Below are 24,655 nucleotides of genomic sequence, written 5' to 3'. Positions count from 1 at the left end.
AATTTCATTTTTGCTGAAAAAACAAACTAGGGATAACAGAAGGGATAACAGAAGGGATAACAGAAGGGGTAACAGAAGGGGTAACAGAAGGGGTAACAGAAGGGGAAATAAAAGGGGAAATAAAAGGGGAAATAAAAGGGGAAATAAAAGGGGAAATAAAGGGGGAAATAAAAGGGGAAATAAAGGGGGAAATAAAAGGTGGGATACAAAAGAAAATGCTAATTCACGTATAATACAAAATTTCTAGTAGTGGCATCGTTAATGAAAAGACGATAAAACAATTATTTATAAATCTGTAAAACATTACATAAAAGAATATTATATAATACTGTGTTATTATTTATTTTTGTTTATGGGGGCAAAGGGAAGCCTTACGATTTTGTTAGCCCCCGCGCGAAGGTATTAAAGGATTGCTAATATAAAATAAAATTCGTATGAGGAATTTTCTTCTTTTTTTTTTTTTTTTCGAGCTTTTTTTTTTTTTTTTTTTTTTATTATTTTTTTTTTTTCGAGCTTTTTTTATTTAAAATGGGAAAAATATATGTGTAGGTATGTTGCAAACGATCATCCTTTTTAAAAAAAGGGCAGAAACAAAAGAAGATTTGTGCACATGTTTATTATATATACAACAAATACAACAGGTTGGTCAAACTCTCTTTCCAAACTTCACAATCTATTGCTCTCCTCATATGCCTTAATAATGAGCTCATTCCCACCGATCATTAACACTCATATAAAGAATTGCTCTCTGAACATGTTGCATATACGAACGTATGCATAAGAACATATACATATATTTTGTCACCTCTGTTTACCCATTTCCCCTTCATGCTCTCCTTCTCATCAACCGCAGAACTACGTTCAAGTATAACTTGCACGAAATTTTATGCAAACATTAGTTTCCGCAATTTGTTTGCACAGTAATTATATGTATGTATGTATGTATGTACACGTATACATATATATCATCAGGTGTAGGAATATAAGAATATAGAATAGAAAAAAAAAATGAACATGTAATATGTAACTAATTGGAAATGAAATGAATATGCGCCTTAGTACCTGTTTTATTGAATATATATATATATATATATGTATATATATATATATATATATTTTTTTTTTTTTTTTTTTTTTTTTGCTGCAAACAAGAAAATACCATTTTGATCCCCATTTTGCTTAAAAAATAAAAATGAAAAGTCTGCTACAAACATACATATTGGCACGTGAGTAGCTGTTATAAATTCTTGTTTTCCACCGAGCAAAATAATAATTTGTCATTACCTTTTTGACTCGCGTCCTCAACATATATATAATTGTTGTACATATATGTAGGTATAATATACAGGTAGGATGATATATTCTTAAACGTTTCCACTGAACTGTTTTTTCGAGAGCAATAAAAAAAAAAAAAAAAAATTTTTTTGCAATTTTTTGAACGTATTAAAACGTTTCCTTTTCTATAAAAAATATTTATATATAAATTGTAACGTTAATTCAGCTATCTATTAACCGATCTTTTTTTTTTTTTTTTTGATAATATTTTGAAAGATTAACTGCTTACACATGGTTTTGCTTATTCCTTTGTTATTTCATTACTTGTTACCTTAAAGATCTTTTTTTTTTTTTTTTTTTTTTTTTTTTTGTTACATTTTTGTTACCATTTTAATTTTATTTTTTGTTCGAATTAATTTATATTTTAATTAAGGAGTAGATATGATTGATAGTTGATATATTTTTGCTCTTGCAAGGGGCTTCATTTCGAGTAGGCAATATCGTGTATACTCAAATTGGATATACATACATACGTACATAGATTCATGTATGTACTTGCTTGCGCATGTACAAGTTTACATGTACACATTTGATATATGCATAACTGCGCGCTTACAAACAGGCGAAGGCAGAAGAAGCTCCAGGGGTTAGAACCGAATGGAGCTGTTTAAGGCCGACAGTGTGGATGTTAAGATAAACTTAGAAATAAGTGTTACGTGTTTACTGAATGATTGTTTATACATTTGTGGGAAAGATGGAGTTATACATAAATACGATATTAAACGAAACAGAGAAGATGCAAATATAGATTTGAAGCATATGGGTAGTTATGTTATTAAAAAGAATAAAGAGATAAGTAAGGTAGTGATAGTAGAAGTTGAGTTGATAATAATTATCTTAATCGATGATATACTATATTTTGTAAAAAATGACAAATTTGAAAATTTAATGGTAATAAGTAAAAATGTAGAAAATTTTACTATTAATGAAAATAATAAATTAGAACTCTTAATATATACGAAAAAAAAAAAATTATGTTTTTATAAATATGATCATTCAAATTATAAAATATTTAAAGAAATACAACATACAGATATTGTATCATCTCTCTTGTGGGTAAACAAATCTTTATTTTTAACAGTAGGCAAAAATTACTACTTACAAAGTTTAAGGAATAATGATAAAATATTATTATATAGTCATGAATATGAGCAAACCTATAAATATATAACACTAATTAATATGAACGAAATATTTATTGTATGTGATTTGAATATTGGTGTATTTTATGATGTAGATACATCCATGCCATCAAGAAAGAATACTATTACTTTGTCGGAGAGTGTAAAACATGTAATATCCTTTCGTTTCTTTTTGTGTTGTATGAATTCAAATGGGGTATTAAACTTTTACAATGTAAACAATCAGCAACACGTGCAGTCTATTTATCTGAACGACCACCTCCACGTAGTTACAAACTACAGCAATGTGAATAATAATAGTAATACTGCCTTAATTTCGCTATTCAATTTTTTTCAAAGGGATAATGAGGGGAAAATGGGGGGAGCAAAAGGGCAGGAAGAAAGGCAAAATGGTCAAAATGGTCGAAATAGTCGAAATGATCAGCAGGATTGGAAGGAGAATAGAATTCATGATCAGGCTCAGGAAGAGCAGCAAGAAGGACAGTGCGATAAGAAGGACACAACGGGGGAGGACAACCATCAGGCACTAATCCTCGACGAGGAGGTAACAGAAACAAGGAGGAATACGCAAGTGGAGAGATACATTCCACATAACGATCCATTCACAGAAGAAAAAAAAATAGAGGAAATATTAAAGAGTACGACCCAGTCAGGGACATACAACTATGCAAAGAATAATATTTATTTTTTAAATAATCATTGTTTAAAGATTATTAGATGTTTAGAATTATATGAATACTTACCCAAATGTATAGAGCAGAAAAAAATAGAAAAAGGTTTTTTGTTAATTCAGAATTATAACTTTGAAAATGATATAGATAAAGAAAATATTCTAAAAGAATATAATAAAGCATGTGCATACTACTATTTTAGCAATTTGAATTTCCCTTTAGCATTTTTACATTTTGAAAAGGTAAACATAAACATATTTGTTCTTTTATCCTTTTGGTTCAATTTATTTCCTCAAACGGATAAACTTATATTACAAAAAAAAATAAAACAAAAAAACAGTAATGAGAAGGAAATGGAAGAACAAGCAAAGACTTTAAAAAAGCTAGCTGAAGAAGAGAGCATGATAAATAAGCATTTTAAGGGATGTTTCCCCCCATTGTGTAGTATAGAAGAATTGATAAGGAAAAACTATAACTACTATCACAACGATGATAGGTATTTACAACATCTGGGGGAAGAGAGAAAAGAAGATTATTCCTCCTCTGCATCTAAAGAAGAGGATGCAAAAAAAAAAAAAAAAAAAGAAATTCTATATATTGCAAATAATTGTATGATTAAATATCTTCTGTCAAAGAGGGACTACCTCATGCACCACCGGGATAGCATAAAGGTGGTTCTCGGTGGGGGGGAGGACTATGCGCAGGTGAGTGCGAGTGCTGCTAATGGTGTAACGAATCCTATGCATAATAATAACCAGGCAGTGGACTCCCCTCCAGTAACAGGATGCCTTCTACAAATTGATGAGATACTGGACAATGTGTTGGTAAAGCTTATGATAAAGAACAAGTATGTTAACTATTCAAAATTCATTATGGAAACAGAAAATTTAAGTCTAAATGTTAACGAGTGCGTAGAGTTTTTGAAGGAAAATTGTAAATTTGTGGAGATTATTTTAATATACATACGTTATAAGCAGTTTGGTGAGGCCATTGAAATGTGCTTACTCTTTCTGCGTTACTACAGCGTGAAATGGGGGGAGGTGGAGGGCGAAGAAGGAGAAGTGGACATAGATGTAGAAGTTGAAGTAGAAGAAGAGGAAGAAGTGAAAGAGAAAGTGGATATGGGAAAGAACGGAGCTGCAAAAATACTTGATGAAGTAGAGGAGGACATAGAGAATGCCCATGTTTTTCAAAATGATAGCACAAATGGTTTATTTCAAGAAAAGAGGGGGCAAAATATAAGCGATAAGGGACCAAATTCTACACATGAGGAAAAAGAAAAGGGGAAAAAAAAAAAAAAAAAATCATTTTGGCTTGAAATTTTAGAAAAACAAGACTTCAAAAGTAACATCGACAAAATGAATTCTTTTCATTTAATTTTAAAAGAAATTTACAATATTTTAATAATCCTAAATGATAATGTTCATTTAATTAATGTAGAACAAAAACGAATAAAATTATTGTTTGAATATTCCTTTCCCTTTTTTATAAAATATAATGAAAATTTGTTTTTCGACTTTTTAATAAATAAAAATTTTTTATTACGCCCTGATGAAATTTTACAGATTTTTACAAAATTACAGAAAAGAAAATACAATATAAAAGTAAAACATTATGTACAAAAATATATTGTCAACTATTTAAAATATGATAAATATAATACGAATATTAATACTGCTTTGGTTGAATTATATATGAACGATTTGGAAAAACCTGTACAAGTTAGGCAAAAAAAAATACTCCACTTTTTGCACACAAATTACCCCATTGAAATTGATTATTTAATTAGAATAATTAAAGACGAGAAGTTTAACTTGGTCAAGGCTTTGCTTTATGGCAAGATTCACAAGCATTAGTAAGTATACGCCTTAGGTTGGAGCATTCATTTACTTGAAATGATTGTGTTCTCTAGTCGTATCTCATATCGCTTATGTGTTTAATTTTTTTTCTTTTTTTTTTTTTTACAATGCCCCTCCCCATTTTTATTCAATTTGGTTATGTCCACTCGTCTACATGAATACTAATAAAACAATTTACGTGTTAATATCGCCGTTTACGTGTTAATATCGCCGTTTACGTGTTAATATCGCCGTTTACGTGTTAATGTTTCCATATACGTGTTAATGCTTCCATCCACATGCTCATTCACTCTATCTTTTTTTTTCTTTTTTCTTTTTTTTATCACCCTTAACAGTGAAAGTCTAGTAATTCTGTCTAGCGAAAACATCAGCATGTGTGAAAAGTATTGCTTGTATTACAACTTCATATTAAAAGGAAGAGCAAAACGAATGAGCCAAGAGGACCATGAAAGACTTTTGAATGGTATATATAAAGACGACAAAACAATACATGAGCATTTATTTAAAGAATACGACGAAGGGAGAATGGAATTAATAAATACACATTTAAAAAAAGAGAAAAGGAAAAAAATATATGACGCATTTATTACTGATATAATGAGGGAATACCATAAATACAGTTACATTACTATGAGCAAGGATGTGTTATCAAAAATGAAAAAGAAAGAACAAAATAAAAAGAATCATGAAAAAATAGATGAAGAAGAGAAGGAAAGAGAAAAGAAAAAAAAAGAATTCGACTATATGCTTCATTTAGTTGGGCAACAAGATGAAAGCAACTCGAGTGATGATGATATTACAAATTTTTACGAAATGCACTCTGATCGTTCTTCAAAAGAAACAGAATTTAGCGTTTCTTCCTGTTCACTATCAGACGTTAGTAGTAGCAACTCGCTCATGTCCAAGGATGATGACGACGATGATGGATCATCTAGCTTAAGTGTAGGAACCATGTCGAGCAGCGGTGAAGATGCAAGGAGAAGGAAAATAAAACGAAGATCAGGGGAAAAAAAAGGAAAAAGGAAAAAGATGCAAAGGGAAAAAGCCGCACAGAACGAAGCACAAAAATATGTCAAAAAGGGTAAGAAGAAAAATATAAAAAATCGAGATTCCTACCATACCTTCTTGGGAAATAAACACCGAAACAGAGACATAGATTTGTTCGATTATTTCAAAGTATATGAGAGTTGTAAGAACAGATCATGCGGACTTTTTTTCTTACTTGTTAAGGTGTGCATGAACAAATATATTGAGTCAAATTTAGATGAAAAGGAAAAAGAAAAATATAAAAAATACATACTGTACATTTTAAATAAATATGCTAATCACAATGATTTTGACAATATATACATATATGAACTCATACCAGAGGAATGGAAAATTTCAGAAATATTAAGCTTCGTTAACTTGGGTTTGCAAAAAAAGCTAAATACGAATATGAATTTACTGATATATCACAACTTAGTTAAGAGCCATTACTTGAACGTTTCCTACGATTTGATCGAGCAAAAGGAGAGGAGCATTCTCGTCCAGGACAGGCTGTAAGTGTATATGTAGACGTGTATGTGCATGAGTATTTTTATATATATTTATGGTTGTACAGAAGGAGGGGATAGGGAAAAAAGAATAAATCAAAGTAGGTTTATTCCCATCTCCTAAGGTATTACTCTCTTACATTTTTACCATTCAGCGTATAATGGTCTTCTTTTTTTTTAGCCTATTATTACTGCTTTACCGATATACCGATATAATTCCACATTACCTCATTACCATTTTTCCTGTTTAAATTTGCAGCATTTGCAAAGTGTGCAACGGCCAGGTGGTCGAGAAAAGCTTTGCTTATTTTTCGGAGGAGGTCATAACGCACGTTCATTGCATAGACAAGTATGACGAAGAAATTTACAAGTGAACGATGCTAGTCATAATTTGGAATCATTAACAGTGGACTGTTCTTTTATTTATACATTGTCGTTGATACAATTTGGCGCACTCCTATTTTGGCCGCTTCACTTTTAACATTTTTCTTTAAGGGACTCATCCTAATTTGTGCTTTTCGCTTTTAAGACCTTTTCATTTTAGCGCTGATTAATTCATGTATGTAAACATTTGTATAATACATATCTACAAACAACATTACGCGTACGTATCTTTTTTGTAGAGATTTATTCTAACACCGCACGCGTATCTCACTTGTCATGCTTAAGTTCTTTTTTCAGTCAACCCTTGTTCATTTCATGTTTACCTTTTTTATTTATATTTTTAAAAAAGACATTTGTTATCTCAAAAATTTGTAAAATTTTATGATGAATAACTCATGAGGGTGTGATATATATATATATATATATATATATATATATATATATATATATGTATATGTATATTTCGAATATGTTTTTAAATATAAAATAAAATTTTTTTATCTCGTTTAACCAGACGGTTTTTACAATTTAAAACTATGTTCTTTTTTTTTTCCATTTTTTTATTTTTTCCCTTTTTTTTTTTTTTTTTTGCATCAGCCATTAAATTATCTTCACTTCCTCAGATGCAGAAGAACGAAAGTTAATAAATTTGTTTTGCTCATCATGTACAAAAAAAAAAAAAAAAATCTCATTCATTTCTTTTTTTCTAAGTTTAATTGTTTGTGTAACCTCACATGAACATGTAATGTTACTTATTTCTATATGTACATTTATATGGAACACTACAACATTTAACTATAAAACTATTGTATTATTTTTGCAGTTTTTACTAGTATTCCCTTTACCATTTATCGATATCTTCTTTCCTTTGTATCAGCTACAAAAAAGCATCTTCATTTCGTACGATGCAGAAGAACGAAAGTTAATGATATGTTTTCCTCATCACTTACAAAGAGAAGAGGTACAGCAATTGTTCATGCATTCCGTTAGTTTCCACTGCATTATAATGCATTCTAATTATATTGTATTATATTTTCTCTTATTATATTCTATTTTTTCGTTTTTATGCAACACTACACTCACATATGTAAATTTTATGAACACCGGAAAGAATTCTGGCATACACACCTATAACACCCTTGCTTTTTTTCCCCTCAAAAATTAAGCATTTTTTTTTTTATTCAGTTATTTCGTTTTATTTTATTTTATTTTTTTTTTTTTTCAGATAGCAGTTATCATCAGTAATTTTCAGACGTAAATTACCCAATTTTGACACATCATCATTAAAAAAAAAAAAAAAAAAAAAAAAAAAAAAAAAAAAAAAGAGATTAAGCGAATTGCCTTTACCACATTATATATGCACCAAAAATATGCATTTTTCTTTTACCTTCACACATAACAACTTTTCTTTCTTTACTTTCTTCTTTTTGTGTTAAAAAAAAAAAATATATATTAATATGCTATTTTTGTACGTATTGTATGAAGTTTTGTTAATAATAATATGCCTGAGGATTTGTATTATCCATGGCTTTATATTTTAATCATAAAATGTGTGTACATGCAGATACATATGTGGGAATGCATACTTGCGTATATACAAACATACAAACATACACACATATACACATATACGCAACTGTTTTTTTTCCTTTCCTAAAATGGTAAATCAGATGGGAAGCCTACATATATACATACACATATATATATATATATAGGGATTGTAAAAATAAAAAAAAAAAAAAAAAAAAACCTGACCTGTACATATAATCCTGCACGCTTCGTTTCACTACTTCCTTTTTACTTACTGCAACTTTTCCACATATTTAGCCAACTAAAAATTAAAAACATAAAAAAATAATAAATTAATACAATAATAATAAAACAGTAAATTGATAAAATAAAAAAATAATAAAATAAAAAAATAATAAAATAATAAATTAATAAAATAATAAAACAGGAACGTAAAATATTTATATAATACGCAAAACGAACAGTAAATGTACACTTGCTTCATATTTACGTGGACATAACTATTTTGTTTTGCTAATTTGGTTATCTTATGTCTGTATGTATATATGTATGTATATATGTATGTATATATGTATGTATATATGTATGTATATATGTATGTATATATGTATGTATATATGTATGTATGTATGTATATATGTATGTATGTATATATGTATGTATGTACGTATGTACATATATACATAATATATATAAAAGATTTTTTCAGAAATAGAAAAAATTTTCTCAAATTTTTTTTCAAATCAGGTCTGTATTTCTCATCATGAAAAACCTTTTATACAAATTTGCACAGTGCATAAGTTTGTTCTCAAATCAGTTGAGTGTTCGCTTTGGACCCAAACATATGCACGTATGTACCGTATGAAAGTAATGTATGCATATGCGTGAGTACATATATATATATATATATATATATATATTTATATGTATGTACACATTTAAGCATATTTACACATCCTGTATGTATATATGCATAAGCATGATATACTACACTTTTCCATTTCTTTTTCTTTTCTCTTTACCTTTTCTTTAACTCTTCTCTTTCTAATTTTCGCATTAAGCTTTTTGGGCTTTTCATATTTGGCCATAAACTTTTTAACTTTGTCCTTTTTCTTTACTACTTTTTCTGGGTTTTTTCTAATTTGTTCATGTGCAGTTATATACATTTGTTCAATATTATTTGCATTAATTTTATGTTTAATATAATCATTAAAATGTGCTTTATATTTATCCATATCTTCTTCTTGTAATAATTTCATATATTCGGCTACATGTAAACCTAAAATATTTTTCCTTAACTGTTCAGGATTAAATTCATTTTTTGATCCAGGAAATCTGTTATTTCCATGAGGAATATTTAATCCTCCATCACATGCTCCTTTCATAGCAGCAAAAACACGATTACCTGTTGTTGTTCTTGTTATACCAACATCTAAAAAAGCTTTTATTGGTTTTCTTTCTTCATCATCATCCTTATCTTCATTTTCATTCATATCTGCTGTGACTTTTTCAACACCTATAAATACTGTGTCCAGATTTAAAGATTTTAAAAATCTTCTTGCACATAATAAGCCAGTTGCATATGCAGCAGCATAATTCTTTAGTCCTACTGGTATTCCATATCTTATTAACTCTTTTGATTTTGCTTCAGCTAAAATTTTATCCCCTTCAATATGAGCACTAGCTATTTGGCAAATTATCTGATTGTTTGTTTTACGAACAACGAATCTCAACTTTTGCGCATTATATTTGTTCTTGTCTTGCAAAATTAGCGCTTTTCTAGCTCTATAGTCCGTTTTTCCCTCTATATAAAGGATGCGCAAAACGGGAAAATTATGAACAAAATGAGCAAATCGGGAAAATTATGAACAAAATGGGTAAAACAGGAAAATTATGAACAAAATGAGCAAATCGAAAAAATTATGAACAAAATGAGCAAATCGAAAAAATTATGAACAAAATGAGCAAATCGAAAAAATTATGAACAAAATGAGCAAATCGAAAAAATTATGAACAAAATGAGCAAATCGAAAAAATTATGAACAAAATGAGCAAATAGAAAAAATTATGCGTTTCCGTTGTCTCAGTGTCAGGTAAGTCGGCAACTTGCAAAAATGCTTAACTTGTTTAATCACTGATCAACATTTTTTTAGCCTCGAATAAAAGATCTCTCATAACATGCGAAATCATGAACATGTTAAATTTATTTAAGGCATACATATAACGCGTAGTAATTCATTTACACAGGCACGCACAAGCAATGTGGTAAATCATGTACAAACGTACGTACGTGCTCATTATGCATGTATGTTTTACATATGTATGTAATACGTATGTATATACTTGTATACAAACATGCGCGTGAAAACATAGTTATGAAGATGATTAACAAAAAATGTTCTTACCCCTTCTTCTTCTGTATTTCACCTGGTATCTTTTGAAGTACGCCTTATTTTTAACAACCTTCACATATGCCATTCTTTTCTTTTCTTTTTTAATCTATTTCGTTTTTTTTAACTTTGCCTTAATTTTTTTAATAATATTTAAAAAAAAAAAAGAAAAAAAAGAAAGAAAAAAAAAAAAAAATTTATTCTTCAATATGTACAAGAAAAGCGATTTTATTTTTTAAAAAAATAAATTCCTTCTCGTAATGAAGTAAAGCGTTAGCAAATAATGAAAAGTAAAAAAAAAAAAAAACAAACAAATTTTAACCTAATCAAGCTAATTAAAAATTAATTTGAAACATATCGTATCTATTTTTTTATATATAGCTTCGTTCAAGTCAACATCCGTTTCAAATTTTGGCACATTAAAGCGATGCATAAATTATGTAAAGTGGTAAGCTGTAAGCGTAAACAAACGCGAACGTACGAATATATATATATATATATATATATATATATATATATAATTATATATGTATATATATAATTATATATGTATATATATAATTATATATGTATATATATACATATGCATGTATATATTTTTAAACTTAATAGGTAAAAAAAAAAAAAAAAAAACTCAGCAAATAGGGATAAATCGTATGCATATAATATATATGTACATATATGCATACGCATGTTACGTATTCTTTGCCACGAGAATTTGTATAAATGTATAACAGTATCGGAATATATATATATATATTATACATACATAATTATATTCTGTATTAATAAAATATTTATGTACATGTATGTGTATATATACCCCCTCTTTCGGGTCATTTATACTGAGGTTTTTGCTGTATGCACTTTCATTACTTTCGTCTATCACGCCTTGGCCACAAAAATTGGTAAAAAATTATGAACACAGGTATTTCGTATAAATAATATATATATATATGTTCATATATATATATATATATAAATATATATATATATGTGCATATGCTAATATGTAGAACGGTTTCTTCCTGCTCCTCTCGTGAACGGAAAAAATTGTGAAGGCTCACAACTTTCATTAAATATATCTTTCCGTAAACTTCGAGTGTTTATATTTTTATAAATTTGATAAAGTTTTAAAGAGCAGTGAAATGATGCATTTGCATATATATATATATATGTATATAAACGTACATGTAAAAAAACAAGGAAAAAATTGAAGTTAAAAATTAATAGAGATTGAAAATAAATTCAACTTGTCATAGGGCGGACAAATTGTATTGTTATATACCCAATTTGAACTTTTCCTCTTTTTTTCCAAGTACTCAAGTTCTTTATTACTTTATATAATTATATAACCCATTGTCAATTTTTATGAACTTAACGAATGTTAACAAAAATGTAGTATACAAGCAAAAATATAAAAAATACATATACACTTAGAACATATGCACTTATATGAGCAGTATATTACAATATAAACATTTATACATATGTATAAGGTTATATACATAGTGACTAGGAGATATAATATAGCTTATTATATAGTTAGTGTGTTGAAGAATTGTGGACTACGGGGGTATTGCTTAGCACCGCTTCAATCACTTACATAAGAAGGAATGTTTGTGCAAAGCTTTTTCAAATAGAGTTATCATTTGTGCATGCGCACAATATATATATCAACATGCATATATATAATATATATATATATATGTACATATACTTATCGTGTATATATATATATATATATAATATATGTATATATATTTATGCTTATCAGACTTGTACGTATTATACGTATTCGCTTTACGACCCTCTGAAAGTATATTTTTTTTTTATTCCATTTGTCAAAATTTTCTATTGAATTTTTTATAGCTGACTTTTTTTTTTTTTTTTTTTTTTTTTACGTTTACAATTTTTTCTTTTCGTAATCTTTGTAAAAGGGAAAGGAAGGACTGATTAGTGAGCGAGCCGCTAATGTATTAATACAAAAATCTCACCTCAAAAAAAAAAAAAAAAAAATAATAAAATAAACTCATATACAATGTATTCAAATACATAGTATGTATTTATGTACATATATAAATTTATATATATATTATGTATACGTTTAAATATACATTGTATGTAATTTACATATATTTTATACACAGAAACAATTTTGTTAAGAGAGTACGTTTTTAAGCATATAACAGTTTTTTCAATCCTTCAGAATGGTAAGAGTTTTATATAAAAATAAAATAAAATAAAAAATATATTAACAGAAAATGTACGAAATATAATTACAATTTTACATTATAGTGTTGTTCTATTTTTTTTTTTATTTTTAATTATTTCCTTTTTATGGCACAACTGCGTTATTATAGTACATACATGTTATACCTTTGAACATGTTGAAATCACATGATAAAAAGATTTTACTTGACAGTGATTTAACATGTGCTTTATCATATTATGTTGTATTATATTATGCAACACTGTATTACACTATATAGCATGCTGCACTAAATTGTTTTTTGCTGTGCTGTGTTAATTTGCGCGATGTTAAGCTGAACTGTATTATGCTTTGTTATATTTTATTTTTTTTATTTTATTTATTTATTTATTTTTTTTATTTTATTTATTTTATTTATTTATTTATTTATTTTTTTTTTTTATTTTATTTATTTATTTATTTATTTATTTTTATTCTCTGTAGAAGAAAGATAAGAAACAACAAAAGAAGCCGTCGAAGAGGACGCCAGCCCCATGCCCCTTGAGTAACAAAAAAACAGTAAAGAAAGAAATAAAAAAGGAAAAGAAAAAAGGTATTAGAGAGAACCCTTTAATTTTTGAAAAAAAAAAGAAAAGTAACGTTATCGGTGTGGGTGTACGACCAAAAAAGGATTTATCAAAATATGTCAAATGGCCAAAGTATATAAGAATTCAAAGAAAAAAAAAAATACTGTTACAAAGATTAAAAGTTCCCCCATCGATTAACCAGTTCAACCACACACTTCCAAAGAATCAGGTTAGCCCCGCGCGTACATGTATATAAATATGTACATGCATACATACATACGTGCATACATACAAACGTGCATACATACAAACGTGCATACATACAAACGTGCATACATACAAACGTGCATACATACAAACGTGCATACATACAAACGTGCATACATACAAACGTGCATACATACATACGTGCATACATACAAACCTTCTGTAACCTTAACGGATGGGTACGCAAACTTTACACAATGCATATACATAGTATGGACGATTGTGTGTACGTGTGTGTGTATTTACACATTTGTATGATCGCTTATCAGCTACTTAGCAGCTACGTAACGACTATGTGATAACTTCTTGACAACTGATCCACCCCTTCGCAGGCGCAAGATTTGATTAACTTCCTGAGAGGGTACAAACCAGAATCAAAGGATGAAAAGAAAAAAAGATTATTAACTAAGGCTAAGAATGCATTGAAGAAAATAGTAACAAAAGAGAAAAAGCCAATTTTTCTTAAATACGGAATAAACCATATAACAAAATTAGTTGAGAATAAAAAAGCAAGTCTTGTTGTTATAGCGAATGATGTATGCCCTATCGAGTTAGTTTTATTTTTACCTACATTGTGTAGACTAAAAGATATTCCTTATTGTATTGTTAAGAATAAAGCTCTGTTAGGAACACTTGTGCATAAAAAGACAGCAACAGCTGTATGTGTTCAGAATGTTTTAAAAGACGATCAGGAAAAACTAGATTACTTTTCGAAATTGTGTAGAGAACACTTCAATGATAATGTTGATATAAGAAGGAAATGGGGTGGACAAAAAATGAGTGCCAAGTCAATGATGTTGAAAAAGCTTAAGGACAAGGCCAAGAAAATTGAAGAAGCCAAAAAGAAGGAAATATCCTCAAAATTGTAAGGTACAAGATGAGTGCATATTTGTCTGCGTGCATGTGAGAGGGAGCTATGTATATATCTGTCTCATCCGTGTGTATATCTATGTCTATTTGTGTGTTTGTACATATATATATATATATATGAACATGAACATGTACCAACTTGTTTGTTTATATACTGAACTGCTGATTTAGCCACAGTAACATTTGGCTTTTTTACTTCTTTGTTAACTGCTAGAAATCAGCTAAAACAATTTCATAATTTTAGGAACCATTGAAAGAATTATCAATTTTTTTTAGTGGGCCGTATTTATGAAAACACTTGGCGTTTTGTTTGTCATTTTGCATATTTGTGCCATTCGTGCAGCGTATATGAGTGAATATGCATATGCTAACGTGTTCATATATTACGTGAGCATGTGCCCGGATGATCAATTCATATTCGCACATATTAATGAAGCAAAAAGAAGAATGTACATTGTTAATAATTATAATGATGAAACTATTCAGGAAGTGCCGTCCGAGTTTTCATGTTGACGATAATGAAACCTTCTGAACATAATTATTTTCAATGCATTTTTGTGGAATGCGTTTGACCAGTTTTTTCGAGAGTTTGTAAATATATATGTATGTGCTTGTATGTATGTACACAATGTGCACGTTTAGGATATTCTTTGGAAATGTACATAATATATATACTACTTTTTTCTTGCCTTTAATTTTGATGTTAGGTGAAAGACACAGCACAAAAAACGCACACTCGAACAATCGATCGAAACATTTTGTTATATATGAATATGAGAAAAGGAGACAAAGCTGATTATTTTATTGAAATAAATTTTTACTTTTACTTGTACCCTATATTTATCCTTTTTTTCTTTTTTCTTTTTACTACGTATTGTGAAGTACATGTAATGTACATGTGCATGTATATACGACGAAAAGGCATTGACGAGCATTTACCCTTTTATTTATGTTTAAGCTTTTTATTATGCTTTTTTATTTTTCAACTAAAACAAAGCAACAATAAATTTTTGCGTTCAAAAAAAGAAAATAAAAATTTATAAATGATTATTTCGTGCAAAAGGACGAAAATACGTTATCTTCTAAGTCGTATATAATTCCTTCTGAGCTATTAATTTTCAGATATATTAATATTATCATTAAAAAGAAAAAAAAAAAAAAAAAAGTCAAGCTATATTCAGGTTGTTCATTTAAGCGAAGTAAAGCGCTTAATTTGATCTCTTTCGTTTGGCCATTTTTTTTTTTTTTTTACTTTGTTCTCCTTCCCTTTATCGTAAAAGGAGTGTTTTAAAGTCAGTTGTACGGGGGAAAGCTAGCTTTTCGCATGCATATACGTATGTATTCAAATGTACATATATATATATATATATATGTATGGAAATATATACACGTACATGCGTATATATTTATAGCGATTCCTTTTAAACTTTGCTTATTTTGTTGGAAACTGTGCAATGTGCACTATGCTCTTATGCTCATTCAGCAAAAAAGAAAATATATTTTTTTTTTAGAAAAAAAGAACTTCCATGTTTGATCCTTATATATGAATATAAATATATTATTTAATCTTTTTTAAAATAAGCCTTATACAGTGGATGTCTTTATAATATATATATATACAAATTAATAAATTTTTTTATATGCATGAAAAAAGTTTGAAAATTTAATACGCACTTATAGCTCATAAACACGAGTTCGTAAGTATTCCATACTGTACATGTATAAATAAATATAACATGTATATATAATTATAGTACGAAAGAAGTTAATCTGTACCCGTTCCGTTGGCTACCTTAACGATTCGCTTCAAGTAGTATGTATTTGATAAATTTACGAAATAAAGCAGTGAATTAAAATTGGTAAGTCAAGAGGAATACAATATGAGTGCTAATTAGCCACCCACAATGATTTGATGCTTTTTTATTTTAAAAGAACCGATATATGTATACGATAGGTACATACATATTATATATATATGAATATTATTATTGGCATGCGCAAACGTTTAAAACAGCCATTTCATTAAAAAGGCTTGCCAATGCAAATGCAGTTCAATTGGCATATGTATTTTTTTAAATTTATGTACTTACGCTTTGTATTTTTTTCTTTTATTATTTATTTTGTTTATAATATATTTTGTTCATAATTTATTTTGTTCATAATTTGTTTTGTTCATAATTTGTTTTGTTAATAATTTATTTTGTTCATATTTTATTTTGTTCATAATTTATTTTGATCATAATTTATTTTGATCATAATTTATTTTGTTTATAATTTATTTTGTTTATAATTTATTTTGTTTATAATTTATTTTGTTTATAATTTATTTTGTTTATAATTTATTTTGTTTATAATTTATTTTGTTTATAATTTATTTTGTTTATAATTTGTTTTGTTCATAATTTATTTTGTTATATATTGTTAATTATATTCACTGTTCGTTTATTTTTCACCAGTTTTTCGTCAATTTTTTATTTAATTTAGAAAACATAATAGTTGTTTTATCCCCATATGTTCGTAATTCTTTTTACATGTTATTTTATTTACATTTTTGAAAAGTTACCTGTATTATTACTCAGTTAATTTCGTGTAATTTTTAGTAAAAAAAGGGGAGCAATCATTTTTACCTGCATTGGTAATAAATTTTATATGAAATATTAGTGTTACATATTTACTATTCATAATTTATTTTTACAAAAAGTAAAATGAAATATGCACATATACATATATATGTACACATATATATATATATGTATATATATACTGATATTATTTTATATTTGTATGTTTTCCTAAAAAAAAAAAAAAAGCTGATGAAACTATATTTCGTTTATCAAAGCCTTTCGGGTCTGAAGATAAGAAAATGATGAAGAAAAAATCTGATTTTTTTTTTTTTTTTTTGCAAAAGAGCAAAGAAAGCATGTACATGTGGATATATGCATATATATAATGAATGTACATATATATATATATATTCATATTTTGTGTACGCATATACGAATTGTGAAAAACTGCATTTTTGAGGAAGTATACTCATGAAAAGTATATTATTTAAAAGAGCTTTTGTACCGTTGTATTTGATTCTTAGAGTTCACTTGCAGCATATATATATATATATATGTGTATGCTTAAATTCACGTGTACATATTGCGAAATTATGAAAACAAGATATTTAAAAACAAAACGTTATGCAAGATTTTTGAGTTCTACAATATTCCTTTTTTATCAAATATACTGTGGAAATAATTTCTTGCAATAAAAAATTTTACCTGATTTTCCAGCTGGAATTTTGATAACTTTTAACTCAAACTTCTCGTGTTCGTATCAGACAAACAGATATGCATAGGTTTATATGCGCATGCATTCGTATATATGTGCATACGTGTACATACGTACGTTCGTTTTATTCATACATGAACATATTTCATTTTGAACGGAAATAAAACAAAACTGTTCAAAAAGTGCGCAAACAACAGAAACAGCACAAACGGTTTTAATTCCTCCTTTTATTTTTTTAATGATGACATGAAAAACTTGGTCTGTGTTACTGAAATAACATTGAGATGAAAAAATATTTTTAGCTGAAAAAAAATAAAACGAAGAATATGAGAATTGTGCATTTATGCGTGTAGTGAAACCGAGCGGAACGAATGGATGCCCATACGTATGTATGTATATTTATGCGCGTCTATTTGATCCTTCTCCTTTGAGATTGTTTTACCCATTTTTAAAATAATTTTTAAATTTACACACACACATAAAAAAAAAAAAAAAAAAAAAAAAATGAACGTGTACATGTAATTATCAACTTGTGCCGCACTATTTCATCCCTTGCAAAGCTACAGAAAGGAGAGGTGTTACAACACATGAAAGTGCAGGTATATTGCCTGCACGTGTATGTAAGAATAAGTCTTTTCCATTCTGCTTTTTAATAAATGAGGGTAAATAAAAATTATATTTTAAATCTCATGTATATATATTTTTTTTTTTTATTTATAAGTTTTTTGTAAATAAAATTTGAAATAATATATATGTGTTTCATGCGATATAGACACAGAAGAAAAAAAAAAAGAAAAAAAAAGTACTGCATTTCGTTTGATGATATATATTCGATCTACAGTACATATAAATAAAACACGTATCTGAGAGAAATGTATTTGTATATTATATACGAAGTAAAATAATAACAAATTAAGCACAAGTAGTAGTATACATTACTGTTTTTGTGGTTCTTTTTTTTTTTTTTATTGATTTTTTTTTTTTTTTTTCGTTAACTCTGTACACCTGCATACATGAGAACGACTGTGGTTGAGTTTATATATGCGAGTTATGAAATGCAAACGTAGCGTAAAATTATTTACCTTTATATAATCATCCATGATATTTTATACATATGTAAATAGAATAAAGTAAAAATGAAGAAGTAGTAAGAATAAAGCAATGTAATAACAACAGTAGCAACGACGTGCAAGGGTAGGGGAGAGAGACCACTCATTTCGCTTGTCGAAATGGAGAAACGTTTTTGGACAAGTTAAAAAATTAACGTAGCACATATATACCATAAGTGCTTCCCCAATATTTTATACATACAAAGAAGAGTTATAAAAAGAAAAAAAAAAAAATATATTATAAAATAAAATTTTTTTATAATTTATTGATGTATGTTAACTCCTAGCGGGCAAGATTTTTTCAAAATAAAAATGAAAAACATCATAATCAGTCTAGGTGAAAAAAATTTAAAAAAAAAAAAAAAAATTGTAATTATATATAATTAACTTTTTACAATATATATTTTTTTTTTTTAATACATTTACCGAAATGAGAAATAAAAAAAAAAAAAAAAAAGGGGAAGTGCTAAATGTTTACTTGTCGTTTAGTGATGCAGTGGTGTATATATATGCATTGAGATGTGTGGTATGGATAAGGAGTAACAATTTTATTTTTTTCAATTTTTTTTTTTTTTTTTCTTTCCTTTTTTTTTACCATATTGTACCATGCTTCGTTCATTGTACACACTTATGTACAGTTCATTTGCTTTTCCTCTTTATATAATTTAAAATGTCCAGGCGCTGTGACGAATTTATGTTTTTTTCAAAAATGTTTTTATCACAATCCAAATAAGAGTTGATATCATTTAGTTGAATCCCTTCATTAATACTTAACTTGATGTTTTGTAAAATATGCGTTGGTATAAATAAAAATTGGAAAGCAAAAAAAAGGGTAAATACAAAACTATCATCATTTTTTTTCGTTTGAAATAAATCATAATTAAATATATTGTTGAAATGTTTTAATATGTTATCCTTGATGATGGCAAATTTTTGTGTATTATTTAATTTCTCTTCAAAAAAAATATTTGAATTGTTTATGAAGAAATCTTCATTTTTATTTATACATATATCAATTAAATTAATTTTTAATGCATCATATGCATTAATTACCTGACTTGTTAATAATAAATATTTTGAATAATTCAAAGGAATATGTCGGAGCAATTTTTGCACGCTACCCCCATATGGGTATAACCCGGCATAAGTTTTATCAAATCCAAAACTGCTGGTATTATTAGATATACGAAAATCTGTAGAAAGGATGATATCCATTCCGCAATTATGGCACTGTCCATTAATATTACTCACAGTTATTAATGGTAAATGTTGAATAGCATTACATAGGTACCTAAAGGAGTTTGCTATATTTATATTGTTTTCTTCATCCCCCTTTAGGTAGGAATTATATCCTAACGAGCTTAAAAAAGTGGGGCTTCTCTCTGTTTCCCTAAATGCGTCACAGGTAGTGCTGTTAAAAATTAAGACCTTCAACTTGTTATCATAGTAAGGAATTCTATTCCTTATATTTCTCATCAAATAGTTATCCTCACTACCATTACAATTATCATTGTCGTTATAATTATTAAGACCATCTTCTTTCTTTTTAAAGGTGTTAATGTAAAATGTGTTATTCTCTTCATTTGTTATTACATTATTAATATGTTCAATAACATTTTTCAGCTCCTCTAAAAAAGAGTGAAAAATATTTTTCTTATCGTTTATATCTTTAAACGTTATTATACCTATATTTCTAGTTTCATCTCGAAAGAAATCAATAAAATTATGATTTCTAAAGTACATACGCTGTGAGTTCTTCCCCCCTTCAACTTTCCCGTCAATCCTAGTACTATGAAACCCCGCTTCGCTCGAAATGCCTTTGTATCTCTTCAAATTATTATAAAAATATCTCAGTTTACCCCCTATATCACAACTATGCATTCTTTTATTACCTGACATGTTCAGAAAAAAGTTTCTTCGCCAGATCATCTTAGAGAACTTCTTTTATCCATATATAATTAGTGAGTACAAATGTAAATGTATGATGAAAAAATTAGAAGGCAAGTAAAATGCACATAAAGAGAGAAGGCGTTGTTCAACCAGTCCCAAATATTGAAAATATATTATTTCCCTCTTAAGAGAAATAATTACAACAATAATTGATTGCTTAAAATGGCAATATAATTTTTTTTTAAATTCTTTAAAAAAAAAAAAAATAAAAAAAATAATATTAACGCGGCATCCTTCGTTGTACAGTAAACGAAGATAAAGGTATATGCTTCGTAATTAATCAACAGTAAAGAAAAAAAAAAGAAAAAAAGAAAGAATAATAAAGAGAAATAAAAAAAAAAGAAGTATAATAAAAGGAAGTACAATAAAAGGAAGTATAATAAAAGGAAGTACAATAAAAGGAAGTGTAATAAAACGACGTATAATAAAACGACGTATAATAAAACGACGTATAATAAAACGACGTATAATAAAACGACGTATAATAAAAAGTACATTAAAGGATAAAATACAGTTATAAGTAATATCATAAGGAGTATTACTATCAGATAAAATATTATGAAAAATGAAAAGTATAGACGATGTAATATCAATCACAACGCTACACAATAAGTTAAAATATTTTTAAATAGCAAAATTTAGGGAACACATGGGAAAAACGGGGGGGGAGAAAAAAAAAAATAAGAATAATGATAAATATAAAAATATCTAAATAAAATAAAATATATATAATATATAATATAAAATATATATAAAATAAAATATATATAAAATAAAATTTAAATAACTTAAAACAAAAAGGTGAAAAAGTCTACATAAATAAGAACAAATAGATATTATAAAAAAAAAAAAAAAATGAACTCGTAAAAATGCACACCATATATTTCAGCAACAATTACCTCATACTTTTTCGTTCTTTTTTTCCTCGTAGTGAAGGAACATGCAAACATATATGTATGCTTATCACTTGGAGTGAAATGTGCATATACAGGGCTCTCTTGTTTTTAAAAGGCTTACATGTACACACACACACGTATATACACGTACACATGTATACCCATGCAAACATACTCGCGTGGAATGAGAAATAAAAACACAGAGGGCTTAAAAAACAATGCGCATGCATCACAAACTTGGAACTAAACCATATTATAAAAACATCCAAATTATATTTTATTTTAACTGATATATTAATTTAGCTACTTGAATCGTAATCACTCCTTAGCTTCGTTTCTTCCGCTACTTTCTGCCACCTCTCTACTAACTTCAGCTGTACACAAGAAGGGGAACCACACACACGTACATTTGTGAATATGTATTATACATACACGCACGTACATACGCACGTACATACGCACGTACATACGCGTGCACATATACAAATTCACATGAACATGTAAATGCAGAACGTCCAATAACTTCACACGAACTACACTAAATACTTTGCACAATCCATTTATGCGAATTCCATTTATGTACCTTTTTTTTATGAAAAAAATTTGACGATTCTATTTTTTGCTGATTCTTATTTTTTCTCGTGTTCGCTTTTTTTCCTGTATTTTTATTGCCTGCACATAACAGGAACAAAGCAAGAATATATAATGTACATTTTTTCATTTATAACTTTTTTGCGTGTGTCCATGCAGATGAACCCCGACCAAGGGTGCACCCATAAATTCGTAAGTACGTAAGTACGTAGGTACTTGTATATATGTAAATATATGTATGCATATGTTTGTATATGTATGTATGCACGTATGAGCGTAACACACATGCGTGTTATGTATATATGGGAACGTCTGCGCGTACTTATTGCTCGCCCTTCTCCTGCTCCGTTATATCCATATGTGGGGTAAGGTCCACTACCCTTAGAGCCTTCATTAGTATCATCATTTACCGATGAAGACACAATTAAATTGCTATGTGGAATTTCATCAACAAAATTATTTTTTGTTTCTTCGCTGATACTCTCATTTGCCCTCTTTGCTCCGTCCTCTTGCTCAGAATTTAACTGCGCCTAGAAAAAAAAAAAAATAATAAACAAATAATAAACAAATAACGAACAAATAATAAACAAATAATAAACAAATAACGAACAAATAACGAACAAATAACGAACAAATAATATACAAATAACGAACAAATAATAAACAAATAATATACAAATAATATACAAATAACGAACAAATAACGAACAAATAATAAACAAATAACGAACAAATAATAAATTAATAATAAATATATAGTGAATAAAAAAATTGCTTGAAGACAGCCTACATTGGTTTTGTACTACATTGTACGCGTTATAATCGTCACATTCCAAACATCGAATGAACAGAATGGCGTGTGCATACTTCTTACCAGTGTATCCTGGTATATTTCGTTTATTTTTTTTGAAAAGTAGGTTTCACTTATTTCGTTTTTCCGAAAATCATCCTATACAGGGGAAAGATGAGAAAAAAAATACAAAAAAAAAAGGTAAAAACTATGAAAAAAGGGGTAAAAAGAATGGGAAAAAATGCAACACAAATGTATGCGAAAATGTAAGCAAAATGCATATTAGATGCCTACATACCACTTTGACAATATTAAAGAATATTTTCACTGCATCAATAAGTTGTGAACGCATATGTACGAATAGAAATAGTTAAAATAATGCACTTGGGCTCATTCGTTCATTCATTTTTTTTTTTTTTTTTTTTTTTTAAATTTACTATTCTTATGTCTAAGGACTTCTTGGTTGTTAGCACAAAATCCTTGCTCTCTATTTTATCTAATATTTCACTAATTTCGAGCAATATTTTTTTTGTCTGAAAAGGTGTATAAAAAGTGATAAGTCGTATCCATCAGCATCGTACGATCGTGCCAGTGCAGAAGAACAAACATAATACACTCAGTACGGGAATAAGCACACAAGTACAATGTTGCATTCATAGTGGTATGCTTATATTACATACATATAAGCAAACATGTATTACATAGTACATTTAGTACTCTTCTCAAGCCTCTTCTATTTTTCATCCATTACATTGTTCGTATTTTCAGACTCCTTAAGACCCAACTCCAAATAAATTACGTCTTTTAAAATATCATCCAAGTCTTTGGAAACCTCCTTCCCTAACTGTTCGTTAGATTCGTTTTTTCCCCTCCTCTTTTTTTTGTTTATTTTTTCCTTGTCTTCATCTTCATGATCTTCTTCTCTTTCTACTCTTCTCCTAAGTTCTCTTTCTTTTTCTCTTTCTTTCTCCTCTTCATACACATTTAATGTATGATTAATGAAATCTATTTCTTCTAGGAAAAGAATAATTTTTGATTGTATCGGTAAGGTCGTACTATTTTTCTTCTTTTCAATTATCTGAGCGCATTTTTTGTTCAACTTGGTTTCTATATTTGTAAAATCATCATTCACAATATCTTCGTTAGCTATATTTTCTATTTCATCAAAGAAGCTTTGCATTTCTGTAACAAATGTTTGTTTGTACAAGCCGCAGGGGATGAAAAGGAAAAGAAAACTGTTTATAACTACTTGTCGAACATGCATTTGTTAATATAAATA

The 24,655-nt window shown here is 27.9% G+C and overlaps 5 protein-coding genes and 3 non-coding genes across 8 annotated transcripts; 5 read left to right on the top strand and 3 right to left on the bottom strand.

Moving 5' to 3' along the window:
• Positions 1 to 1,932: 1,932 nt before the first annotated feature.
• VPS3 (vacuolar protein sorting-associated protein 3, putative) lies at positions 1,933 to 6,916 on the top strand (the record flags this gene model as incomplete). Its single annotated transcript, XM_029007337.1, has 3 exons — positions 1,933 to 5,003; positions 5,343 to 6,548; positions 6,802 to 6,916. The coding sequence occupies 3 exons, from the start codon at positions 1,933 to 1,935 to the stop codon at positions 6,914 to 6,916; spliced, it is 4,392 nt and encodes a 1,463-aa protein (XP_028863737.1).
• A 1,811-nt stretch (positions 6,917 to 8,727) lies between these two features.
• PmUG01_13035100 (60S ribosomal protein L5, putative) lies at positions 8,728 to 10,934 on the bottom strand (the record flags this gene model as incomplete). Its single annotated transcript, XM_029007336.1, has 3 exons — positions 8,728 to 8,757; positions 9,479 to 10,260; positions 10,862 to 10,934. The coding sequence occupies 3 exons, from the start codon at positions 10,932 to 10,934 to the stop codon at positions 8,728 to 8,730; spliced, it is 885 nt and encodes a 294-aa protein (XP_028863736.1).
• A 2,122-nt stretch (positions 10,935 to 13,056) lies between these two features.
• PmUG01_13035000 (60S ribosomal protein L7-3, putative) lies at positions 13,057 to 14,760 on the top strand (the record flags this gene model as incomplete). Its single annotated transcript, XM_029007335.1, has 3 exons — positions 13,057 to 13,059; positions 13,542 to 13,853; positions 14,224 to 14,760. The coding sequence occupies 3 exons, from the start codon at positions 13,057 to 13,059 to the stop codon at positions 14,758 to 14,760; spliced, it is 852 nt and encodes a 283-aa protein (XP_028863735.1).
• A 159-nt stretch (positions 14,761 to 14,919) lies between these two features.
• Positions 14,920 to 15,061, top strand: PmUG01_13034990. Its single transcript, XR_003751953.1, has one exon. It is a non-coding gene; the product is annotated as an uncharacterized ncRNA (small nucleolar RNA).
• A 163-nt stretch (positions 15,062 to 15,224) lies between these two features.
• PmUG01_13034980 lies at positions 15,225 to 15,302 on the top strand. The gene has a single exon (XR_003751952.1). It is a non-coding gene; the product is annotated as an uncharacterized ncRNA (small nucleolar RNA).
• A 2,971-nt stretch (positions 15,303 to 18,273) lies between these two features.
• On the top strand, positions 18,274 to 18,350 carry PmUG01_13034920. The gene has a single exon (XR_003751951.1). It is a non-coding gene; the product is annotated as an uncharacterized ncRNA (small nucleolar RNA).
• Positions 18,351 to 19,788: 1,438 nt separating this feature from the next.
• Positions 19,789 to 21,078, bottom strand: PmUG01_13034900 (enoyl-CoA hydratase, putative; the record flags this gene model as incomplete). Its single annotated transcript, XM_029007334.1, has 1 exon — positions 19,789 to 21,078. One exon carries the CDS (start codon positions 21,076 to 21,078, stop codon positions 19,789 to 19,791), a length of 1,290 nt encoding a protein of 429 aa, XP_028863734.1.
• A 1,235-nt stretch (positions 21,079 to 22,313) lies between these two features.
• On the bottom strand, positions 22,314 to 24,640 carry PmUG01_13034800 (conserved Plasmodium protein, unknown function; the record flags this gene model as incomplete). The annotated part of the gene is made up of 6 exons (XM_029007333.1): positions 22,314 to 22,369; positions 22,542 to 22,667; positions 22,909 to 23,110; positions 23,461 to 23,535; positions 23,814 to 23,909; positions 24,128 to 24,640. 6 exons carry the CDS (start codon positions 24,638 to 24,640, stop codon positions 22,314 to 22,316), a joined length of 1,068 nt encoding a protein of 355 aa, XP_028863733.1.
• Positions 24,641 to 24,655: the final 15 nt, after the last annotated feature.

The sequence above is a fragment of the Plasmodium malariae genome, assembly GCF_900090045.1.
Source record: "Plasmodium malariae genome assembly, chromosome: 13".
Taxonomy (NCBI): Eukaryota; Apicomplexa; class Aconoidasida; order Haemosporida; family Plasmodiidae; genus Plasmodium; species Plasmodium malariae.
This window is presented reverse-complemented; position numbering and strand designations above follow the sequence as displayed.